This window comes from Mauremys mutica, chromosome 21 (assembly GCF_020497125.1).
Source record: "Mauremys mutica isolate MM-2020 ecotype Southern chromosome 21, ASM2049712v1, whole genome shotgun sequence".
In the NCBI taxonomy this organism is placed as follows: domain Eukaryota; kingdom Metazoa; phylum Chordata; order Testudines; family Geoemydidae; genus Mauremys; species Mauremys mutica.
The window spans coordinates 17637610-17649214 of NC_059092.1; the positions used below are offsets into that span (position 1 = coordinate 17637610).

The following is an 11605-nucleotide window of genomic DNA, read 5'->3' on the forward strand; positions in this document are numbered from 1 at the left end:
TCTGAAGCAGCTGGTGCTGGGACGTGACACTAGAGTAACTGGACCCCTGGTCTGATCCATGTCACAGGTCCTCGGCTCCTACGCTGAGCCGGGTCAGACCTCTGAGGAGGAGCAGGGGAGCTGCTGGAAATGGTGTTGGGGTTCCAGGAGGCAGCGCTGTTCCCTCAGAGTCTTTAAGCCCCAGCATGGTGCTTGTCGAGTACTGAGCATCCAGCAGCATCAATGGGAGGTGCTGGGGGATCAGCGCTTTTAAAAATCAGGTCACTTAATTTGGCACCTAAACATGGATTTGGGAGCCTAACTTTAGGTGTCTACTTGTTAGCTTAGAGGCATGAGCCCCAGTGTTGTGGCCAAATTCCGCTTTGGTTAAATACATTTCACCTCCCTGAATACCCCTGTGCTTTCATTCACTTCCTCTCCTCAGCAGCTGTATCACGTTGCTGTGCGCTGTTAAACAGCTACCACATCCCACCCCAGAGATGGCTGCATTTACAGTAGAGGGTGAAGCGATTCCTGTACATGCCCCTAGGATCCTCCAGGATGAAAAGCACTAGAGAAACCCTTATGCCCATTCAGCTGCCCCCCTTCCTGACATGCTCGAAACCAACCAAGAGCTTGTGATCTAGTGATATTAAAGTGGCTTTTGGATCAGTTGACTGGTGACCAACTGGCACCGCCGATGGGTCACGTGGGTTTATTACCAGGGAAGGAATTTACTTCCCCAGACTCACCCGATAGCACACGTTCCCTCTGCTAAGCCAGCGAGTGGGGCTCCGTCCACTCCCAGCTTTGATTTTCTTTTGGCAAAAGCAGATGGCATTTGATTTCCTCACAATTACTGTGAGCTCAGCAGATGTGATTCCGAAATCAGAGCCGAGGAGGGGCAAAAATATAACCCCACCATCCGCACTCACCCTTCCTCCACCTGCCTGGGTTCGTGTCTAATGAGACTGATCTGCGGGCTGCAAAGCATCCTATAGAGCTAGGGGGAAAGGGTCCCGGGGGAGCTCAGGCTCCTGGGGAGAATGAACAATTTGCCTCTTTGTAAGCCTGCCTGGCCCCTCAGCACTCACCCCAGCAGACAGGAGCTGGGGGCGGGGTTGCATGAGTCTCCGCCTGGCTCCCGTTCAGACTTTGAGCACTGTTGTTTTCTTCCCTTGCAGCTGTCAAGCCCCGGTCTCTCCTCCTCTCCAGAGCCCAACGAACATCCACTTTAGAGGGATGGATAAAGGTCATCACCACCTCAGCTCGGGCTTCACGGGAGCGACCGTGGCAGCCCCAGGGCAGACACCCCAACGCAGCATCTCAGCTGAGCTCAGACACTGTTCCCAAGCCACCATCCAGACTGAGCAGCTGTGTGCCCATGGGCCAGGCTCCCCTCCACCGACTCTCATAACCCTTCCATCCCCATCCAGAGCATTTCCCCCAGGCTGAACGGTTTCTCTTATCTGTTTTCCCCACACACCCCAACTCTGCCAATGTCCCCAGGCCTGACCCACAGAACCCTGGCTGGTCCAGTCCTGAGCTGTCCACTGCGGCTACGCCAAGCCCCTCAGTCCTACCACAGCCCCTCTGCTTGTGTCTTGGGTTCTCCCCTACAGTTCTACTAACGCCCCTCAATCCTGACCCGCAGTCTCCCTGGTCTGCCCCCACTCCGACAGAGGCCCCTCTGCTGTGACCTGCTCTGCTTCAGCCTAGCTCACTCCCAGGTCTGCCCGGCAGAGAACATACCAGATTTGCCAGGTGCACGGAAAGGGACTTGCCACGACCAACCCTCCCCCGACCTTATTAAGATCGAACCCAGGTGTCCGGGGCGCTGCAAGTCTCCTCCAGAACTCATTGCCCCATGGAACCCACCCCACCCAAACTGTTCTGTGAACACTCCAGCCCCTCCAGCAGCGCAGAGATGGGCTGACGGGGACGGGCAGGTGGGGGCCAGAAGAGTCAGCCAGCTGCTCCCCCAGCTATAGTCCCCTGCAGGCCCCACAGGGTGAGCCGTCACTCTGGCACTGCTGCGGGGGGCGCTCTGGGAATTCTTCCAAGGCTGGGAAGGGGGCCATAAACCAGGTGCTTCACAGGGACCCCAGGCCAGTCTGGGAACAGGATCCGTAATGACCCAGAAATGTCACTGGAGGCCACCCGCTGAGCGACGCTGACACACGGGGCACGTTCATAACAACTTTTACAGGTGGCAGGAGCCCTCGTCTCCCCCCACCCCCTTCCGCTGACCCACTTTCTCTCATTAGAGCCCCTGGTGCTATCCGGATGGGAGCTGCCACTTCTGTCGAAGGGAAATCATAAGCAGGGGGGGCCCACGCTCCTCTCCGGAAGCATATGAGCTTTTCCAGCAGCAAAGACAAGGATATAGTTAAAACCTTTTTGCAGGAGAACGGGTCCAGCCAGCTCCTGTTAAAGTCTAGCCCTCCCTTGTGTATCTATGGGGCGGGGTGGTGCTACGTTCTCAAAGACCATCGCACTGAGGTCCTGGGTCAGTCTCAGATGTTAAGCTCCCCTCCCCCTTCCGTTTCTGGTCTGTTCTGTGGGCTCCGAGGGGTTTGTTTTGTTTCTAGACCCGTTGGCGAGATTCCCGCCCTTCTCCAATGTTGACAGCTGGTGTGACCGGGAGCCACTGCTGCCCCCGCACAGCTCTGGGGCTTTGGCAGGGCGGGGTTTGGGCGAGCATTTGCATCAGTTTCACCCACATGGGTTGCACTTGGGGTTCAAACAAGCCCGGAATCTCCATGCAAAATGCAATGGAGGCCGATACATTCCAGACCAAGAGTCTCTGTTATGGGGGTGATCCTCCACCCAGAGCCAGGGGGGCAGACAGAGCTACCAGCTTGCGGCTGAATGGCCACGCGTGACAGTGCTCCCTGAAGAGAGGTGGCCCGATAGCTAGTTTGGTCTCCTGGGATATCAGCTTGGTACTAGCCTGGTACCGTGTGACCAGCGCATCCCAGCTGCCCCCCAAGAGCCACCCCCTGCAGCGCAGCCCCCACCTCAGCCCTTCTGGAGAATCCCACCACTCTTCCGCTCTGAGGGGGCAATGCATGGAGCTGCCACTGCAGTGACCCCGAGCCGTGTCCCCTCCTCGCCCCAACCAGCCACCTGCCTTCCCCCTAACTCAGGCTGGCGGCACAGGGCCAGAATTCCTCCAGCAAACACCGCAGCAGCGGAGGCTGCCACAGCATCTGCGCAGGGGGCCAGGGCTCCAAACACGCCAGCAGGCGCATCGCTTCCCCCAGCACTGACATGCAGCCCCCTCTGGAGCCGGCCGCGGCAGCGGTTTTGGTTTCGCAGCGCAACAGGTGCTCGGGAGGGGATCCTGCCTGCAGGTGACCGTGCGGGAGGGAACGAGGAGCGCCGGGCGGCACCAGCCCCGCACCCAGCCCGCGGGGGAGGCCGGCGGCCCGGCGGGGCTACCTGCGGCGTACTCACCAGATAAGCCGGGCTGCCCACAAACGCGCCCAGCGCCCCCGCGATGGCCCCGGCCGCGACGGTCCCGCCGGGCTGCTGCGTGAGCCCGCGGTCCTCGGCGTGCGAGTAGCAGTAGAAGCGGACCCCGTTCATCAGCCCCTGGTAGAGCAGCCCGGCCGCCAGCCCCTTCTGCAGCCCCCGCAGCCCGTCGGCCCGGCGCACCGCGCCCAGCGCCCGCAGCACCCCGCGGTAGTGCCGGCGGTAGGTGCCCCGCGGCCGCAGCTCCCCCTGCAGCTGCAGCCGCGTCTTCACCACCTCCAGCGGGTTGGTGAAGACACAGGCCAGGCAGCAGCTCGCGGCGCCCAGCACCAGGTCCACGTGCGGCGGGATCGGGACCGGGACAGGGATCGGGACCGCGGCGGCGGGCGGCGGGCGGGCGCGCTCCATGGCCGAGACCCGGGGCCCCGCTACGAGCCCGGCCCCGCGGGGCAGCAGCCCCAGGCGCGCAGGGCGAGCCGCTCGCTCCTGGCACCGCCCCGGCGCCCCGCGGCTGCGGCCCGGCCCCGCCCCCGGCCAATCAGGGCCGGGCCTGCCCCGCACACGCCCCGCGGCCGGCCCGGAGCTCCCTCCAGCAGGGCACCCGCCGCCGGGACGGGGGGTGGGAGCCGCCGGGGGGCTGCTCTGGGGTTACGGAGGGGGGCAGGCGGGGTGTGACCCCGTGTGCAGGGGCACAGCTGCGGGGGGTACAGGGTGACCCATTGAAAGGGGATGGGGCACCCGCAGAGTGTGGGGGAAATGGGGTGACCCCCTGAATGGGGATAGTTGGGGTACAGGATCCCCTGAGGTGACCCAGTCGAGGTACAGGGTGACACAGTGAATGGGGATAGTTGGGGTATGGGATCCCCTGAGGTGACCTGGTGTACGCAGCACAGTCGAGGTACAGGGTGACACAGTGAATGGGGATAGTTGGGGTATGGGATCCCCTGAGGTGACCCGGCGTTTGCAGTGCAAAGTGACCCATTGAACAGGGCACAGTCAGTGTGTGGGCTCCTCCAAGGTGACCTGGTGTGTGGGAGACAGTCAGAGTTCAGGCTCCCCTGGGGTGAGCCAGTCTATTGGGGCATGATGGGGGTGCAGGTTGCCCAGGGGTGACCCTGCTATGATGGGCACAGCTGAGGTGGGCACTCAGGTGGCCCCTTATACTACGCAGGCCCGCCCAGTGCCAGTGATTCAGGAACCAGGCTGCCTTAGAAAGCACTGGCCCGATTCCTGGCATCCATGGTGTAAACTGATCTTGAGTAAGAGGATCTGAGCTGCTCATGGAGAGCTGCTGCCTGGCAAGGTATTTTTGACCCTCACTGTTCACGCTGGCTGCACATGATGCATTCGTGCTATGATTGGCCCGAGGAATTGCCTGGCCACCTCCTAGGTACTCACTTGGGCTGTAGAGGGTTATAATGGTAACACTGGAGGTATACCTATCTCATAGAGCTGGAAGGTCATCGAGTCCAGCCCTCTGCCTTCACTAGCAGGACCAAGTACTGATTTTTGCCCTAGATCCCTAAGTGGCCCCCTCAAAAATTGAACTCACAACCTTGGATTTAGCAGGCCAATGCTCAAACCACTGAGCTATCCCTTCCAGGAGCCAGTCCCTCACCAGAGCTTACTTCTTGCTAACACTCCCCCAGTCCATTGGCAAGAGGATGAGCTGTCAGACCAGGAGAATGTTTTAGGTGAAATGCAAAAGGAGCTGGAGTGTTACTCAGGCAGAGACACATGGCGAGGCTGATCCAGCCAGTAGGGACTGCAAAGGAGAAGCCCTCTCACCCAGCCTGGTCGTACTACATAGAGAAGCAAAGGGCGGTGGGAGGAGAGTAGTGATGGCAGGGATTCAATTCAGCTGGAGCTGAGCTCTGGTAAATATTTCAAAGCCCCTGGCGGGGCAGTCTTCATGGCTGAGGATGTTAGGGAGATTCCCAAACCTGAGCCATCCTTTGTAGGTGACAAATCTGAGGAATTGTCAGAGATGGAAGTGTCACTAGAGGTGGTTTTGGAATTAATTGATAAACTCAACATTAACAAGTCACCGGGACCAGATGGCATTCACCCAAGAGTTCTGAAAGAATTCAAATATGAAATTGCAGAACTATTAACTATGGTTTGTAACCTGTCCTTTAAATCAGCTTCTGTACCCAATGACTGGAAGTTATCTAATGTAATGCCAATATTTAAAAAGGGCTCTAGAGGTGATCCTGGCAATTACAGACCGGCAAGTCTAACGTCAGTGCCAAGCAAATTAGTTGAAACAATAGTCAAGAATAAAATTGTTAGACACATAGAAGAACATAACTTGTTGGGCAAAAGTCAACATGGTTTCTGTAAAGGGAAATAGTGTCTTACTAATCTATTAGAGTTCTTTGAAGGGGTCAACAAACATGTGGACAAGGGGGATCCAGTGGACATAGTGTACTTACATTTCCAGAAAGCCTTTGACAAGGTCCCTCACCAAAGGCTCTTATGTAAATTAAGTTGTCATGGGATAAGAGGGAAGGTCCTTTCATGGATTGAGAACTGGTTAAAGGACAGGGAACAAAGGGTAGGAATAAATAGTAAATTTTCAGAATGGAGAGGGGTAACTAGTGGTGTTCCCCAAGGGTCAGTCCTAGGACCAAACCTATTCAACTTATTCAGAAATGACCTGGACAAAGGGGTAAACAGTGAGGTAGCAAAGTTTGCAGATGATACTAAACTGCTCAAGATAGTTAAGACCAAAGCAGACTGTGAAGAACTTCAAAAAGATCTCACAAAACTAAGTGATTGGGCAACAAAATGGCAAATGAAATTTAATGTAAAGTAATGCACATTGGAAAAAATAGTCCCAACTATACATACAATATGATGGGGGCTAATTTAGCTACAACTAATCAGGAAAGAGATCTTGGAGTCATCCTGGATAGTTCTCTGAAGATGTCCACACAGTGTGCAGAGGCGGTCAAAAAAGCAAACAGGATGTTAGGAATCATTAAAAAAGGGATAGAGAATAAGACAGAGAATATTTTATTGCCCTTATATAAATCCATGGTATGCCGACATCTCGAATACTGCGTACAGATGTGGTCTCCTCATCTCAAAAAAGATATACTGGCATTAGAAAAGGTTCAGAGAAGGGCAATTAAAATGATTAGGGGTTTGGAACGGGTCCCATATGAGGAGAGATTAAAGAGGCTAGGACTTTTCAGCTTGGAAAAGAGGAGACATGGGGGGGATATGACAGAGGTCTATAAAATCATGAGTGGGGTGCAGAAAGTGAATAAGGAAAAGTTATTTACTTGTTTCCATAATATAAGAACTAGGGGCCCCAAATGAAATTAATGGGCAGCAGGTTTAAAACAAATAAAAGGAAGTTCTTCTTCACACAGCGCACAGTCAACCTGTGGAACTCCTTGCCTGAGGAGGTTGTGAAGGCTGGGACTAGAATAGGGTTTAAAAGAGAACTAGATAAATTCATGGAGGTCAAGTCCATTAATGGCTATTAGCCAGGCTGGGTAAGGAATGGTGCCCCTAGCCTCTGTCCTGGTGGTGGTTTGGCACTTTCTCACCCTTGCTCCCCCCCCCGTGTCACATAACCCAGCCGGAGCTCAGTCTCAGGCTGGGCTTTCGATTTGGGGCCGTGTTTCCTGAGAGCACTGTTTACAGCTCGCTGCTCAGCTGCCCTGTAGCACAACGGCTGCCTGGGGCACACAGGGCCACAGCTCCTTGGGGCAGGTCTCCGTCAGGCCAAAGGCTTTTCCCACGTGTGGCCCCCAGCTGGAGGAACATTTGCGAGCACCTAGGTGCCTGGCTGGGCTCCCACCCCCCAACACATACACAGCAGCTGCTGCACATGCAGTACGTGGCGGTTGCCAGACACAAGTTGCCGTCATGGCAAACAAGCCTTCCCGCCCTCAGCCAGGCCAGCAAAGCAAAAACAACAAGAGCTGCACCCGTGCCGGGGGCTGGATCCCCCCCAGCCCCGCAGGTCTATGGTCTGTCCCATGGGATAGCAGGTCCTTGACCATCCCCAGCTGTTAGCAAATAGGCTCTGCCCCACCAGAGCTGAGCAATGCACCAGCGCTCCTGTAATAGCTTTACAATGTCATGGGCGGGGGGAGGGAACGTGCACTGGGGAAGTAAACAGCACGTGACTCGTGGCCCTAGGCGTGAGTCAGAAACGGATTGGTTTGTCGTGCGCTTGTTCGGCAAGTCCTGCTCACCCCGTCTCCCCTCCGTCAGCCTCCAGCTCGCTCTGCCTGAGGCATTGATATAGCCCCACGCACTGTAGCGTTTAGCCCCATCACTTGAATGTACCTCATCATACTTTGCACTTATAAACGCAAAGCACTGAACAAACAGAATCCGTCCTGCGAGGGCAATGGCTGATGGGGCTTTATTGGCTAGATGTGCCTGTCAGGGAGCCAGCGACTGCGACACCTGATAGACAAATGCCCTTGAAACAAATACAGGACATGGGAAAGCAAAGGCCAAACTGCAGGGAAGCCAACACACCCGGGAAATAGCCTTGGTCTCCTGAGCAATTGTGTTGCCTGGCTAGTGGCTACCTTTGTATCTGTGCCTGAGCCCTGGTCCTGGCGGAGCCCCTCTTGGCACTTGGCCTGTGGGCAGTGCAGGGGTCCAGGGTGATTATTGCTGGGGGCGATTGGGAACATTAATCTACACACCACAGCCCCTGAGCTGTGCCTGGACGTGAGCTCCCAAACCCAGCCCTGAGCTGGGAGAGCGGCAGCGTCTGCCCCTGGCAGCTCCTTCCCCATTGCTAGCCAGGAATGCACAAGGCCGAGTCGGGTCTTTTGTTCCGTGAGGGTCCGTTTGCTGATGTCTGACAGAGCGTGATGGGCAGCGGGGGGAAGACATCCCCACACATACAGCACTCCCTGGGAGAAGACGCAGACACCAGAGATCACCAACCTCCTTATGGACTTCCATGCTCAAGGCCTTAGCGCCAGAGTCAGGCTCTCTCTAGTTCTACTGGGCTTGCCCTGTTGTCTCTGGTGACGGATCCCCTTGAAGCCAGGCCCAGCTCTGTGCGACTAAAGCCCAGTGGTCCCCACGTCTGCTACTGCCGCAGACTGGCTCCTGTCACTGCAGCCAGTGTTCCTATCACCTAGTGCAGTGACTCAACCTTTCCAGACGACTGTACCCCTTTCTGGAGTCTGATTTCTCTTGTGTACCCCAAGTTTCACCTCACTTAAAAACTACTTGCTGACAAAATCAGACAAAAATACAGTGGCACAGCACACACTGACTGAAAAATTGCCTCATTCTCCATTTTTAACCATGTAATTATAAAATAAATCAATTGGAATATAAATATTGTACTTAGATTTCAGCGTACAGGATACAGAGCAGTATAAACAAGTCCTTGTCTGTATGAAATTTTAGTTTGTACGGACTTCGCTAGAGCTTTTTATGTAGCCTGTTGTAAAATGAGGCAAATCTGTAGATGAGTTGATGTACCTCTGCGTACCCCAGGGGCACACCTACCCCTGGTTGAGAACTACTACCCTAAAGACCCCAGTCAGGGCCCATTGTAGTAGGTGCTGTTTCCAGGCTTCTAATAACAACCCCTAACTCTTATCTATTGCATTGCATCAGTCGCTCTCAAAGTGCTCTACAGTGCTCAGGATCATTATCCCTTCTACACAGATGGAGAAACCGAGGCACCAAGCAGGGAAGTGACTTGCCTAAGGTCACGCAGCAGGTCAGTGCCAGAGCTGGGATTAGACCCCATATCCCAGCTCAGGGCTCTATCCACTAAGCAACACTACCTCTCATGGGGCCTGAGTCTCTTCTCACAAGCATCCGTGTAATGCAGGCGTGAATGCACAGACATCTGTGAAGTTAGTCTGGTGTGAGTGCAGACCCCAGTGGTGGTTGCGAATATCATTCAGTCCACATGAGGGTGTCCCCGGAAAGCCATTTTACATAAGAACAACCATAGTGGGTCAGACCATTGGTCCATCTGACCCAGTATCCCATCTTCTGACAGTGGCTAGTGCCAGATACTTCTGGTAGTTGGAGTTTTAGGAGCACCTGGTCCTGGAGCACGAGGTTGTGTCCCTGAGCATCTTGGCTAATAGTTATTGATAGACCCACCCAGCCTCCAGGAACTTAGCTAGTTCTTTTTTGAACCCTGTTATAGAGTTTTGGCCTTCACAAGATCCCCTGGCAAGGAGTTCCACAGGCTGACTGTGTGGTGTTAAGAAATACTTCCTTTTGTTATTTTAAACCTGCTGCCTAGTAATGTAATGGGGCGACCCATTGACTGGTCCTTAACTGTTTGCTAAACACAGAGCCGCCCTCTCCTTCCAGTGGTGCACCCCAGGACGCTGAAATACAGTAAAACAGGGCAGATGGTCACTGGCTCCTGGGGGATCTCTTACTGGCTGGGAATTTGGATTCCACGCTTCACAGATCCTGCGCCCAGGCACCATCTCTGCTTTAAATCCTCACATCACAGATGGGGATGCGGGAGGAGGTGGCTCAGTCATTGCATTCTCCTGGTGCTGTGGCCATTTGGGAGAGTTCGGCGCATTAGTTCATCCAGCTCGGAGGTGTTTTGCCTTCCAGGTGAGCGCCTGCAGGGTTACAGCTGCAGACTCCTAGGGAGCAGCAGGCTGGATTGTGCTTTGCCGTGCAGCTGTTTCTAGTAATACCCTTGTCCCCACACCTGGCACATTCCAGAGTCGGATGCACCTTCCAAAGGGCAGAGAAATGCCATGAAAATAGCCGCCCCTGCCTCCAGTCACCCACCGCTGGTGACAGGGTGAGCTCTGATCCGAGTTCAAGAGGGGTTCTGGTCTGGATCAATTCCATGTTCCCTACAATCTAACAGGGGAGAAGCTGGGCTGCCAACCAGGGTGGGGTTCTGAAGACTAGTGGCCCAAACTCCAAAGAGGCAGAGGTTGGTATCCATCCTGCGCTTCACGCTTGTTTTTAGATGCCAGCTGGTGGGGGGTCCCTCCTCCTGAGCATGCCCCCACCAGCAGGGAAGCTAATCAAAGGTAGGCACCTAATTCTCACTGAAAGTCAATAGGGGGCAGGCTGCTAAGGGCCATTTATAACTCACGATCTCCCCCTGTGCTGGGCTGCTCCTCAGCCAGGACTATGACATGGTGAACATCCGCTAGTAAAAGATGGAACCACTTGAGGGGATTTGGGAAGCAGCATGTCCCATGGCTGAGGGACTCTTGCAAAACAGCCTTGTTTCGGAAGGAGAAAAGGCTTGGGCCCAGATCCCCAAAGGTTCTGGGGCTCCCAACTTCCCTTGAAATCAAGGGGACCTAGAACCTTAACTGCGGCTGTGGCTCTGGGCTGCGGTTACCTGATTAGCATGCCAAGAACAGGACAATTCTAGGCCAGAACCAACCTGTGATTCCATCGGACGTGTATTCCGTCATTGCTCAGATGCCAGCTGTCCAGGGACGGAAGAGAATTCAGGGAAGGGAGCGTCATCTTCTGGGGACGGCTGATCAGCCAGGTGGAACGATACGGTTGCTCCCCACCCGCTAAGCACAGGAAGCTGCACGCACATCGCTCGCTGAAGCTCTGCGCATTTCTGCAGTCACTTTACAGAGCAGAACCTCCCTTTAATCCTCTCAGCATGCCTGCGGGGTCCGTGTCATCCTCATTATACCGATGGGGAAACTGACGCACAGCGAGGGGAAGAGACCTGCCCATGGGTCACTAAAGCAGCACAGAGCCAGGAGGAGCCCGCAGATGATGTAATTCCCAGGCCTCTGCCTTAGCCGGCAGGTGCATATGGTCCCTTATTTGAGTCCGGTCACTTCCCCGGCCCCGTGGGTGGGTACGTGACTAATAGTACAAGCTGGTAAATTGATCACCAGCTCCCAGCCGAGGAGAATGTTTGTCTGTTACCTCACCCGGCTGACTTTCAGTTCAGACTTGATATCACCGCCCCCCAATCCCTCCCAGACTCCTGCCCCCAATGAATCCTCGACACGGCTCACAGAGCAGACAAACATGGAGCCCCCTCAAAGACACCATCAGCGACTGCATAACTCAGAATCAGGGCTGGGGTCAGGGGCCTGCCCCCCAAAATCAGAGAGGGGGCCATTCCCGCTAGAAACCCCCAACTCTCCCACCTTTCATAGCCGCCCTCCCAGGAGTC

General features: G+C 55.1%; 1 protein-coding gene across 1 annotated transcript in view; it reads right to left on the reverse strand.

Moving 5' to 3' along the window:
- SLC25A34 (solute carrier family 25 member 34) overlaps positions 1–3953 on the reverse strand; it is a 15204-nt gene extending 11251 nt beyond the window's left edge. The window contains exon 1 of the mRNA XM_044996107.1: positions 3439–3953. Within this exon, the coding sequence (XP_044852042.1) occupies positions 3439–3864 (426 nt within the window). The 5' untranslated portion in view covers positions 3865–3953. The remainder of the gene's footprint in view (positions 1–3438) is intronic.
- Between the last annotated feature and the right edge of the window lie 7652 nt (positions 3954–11605).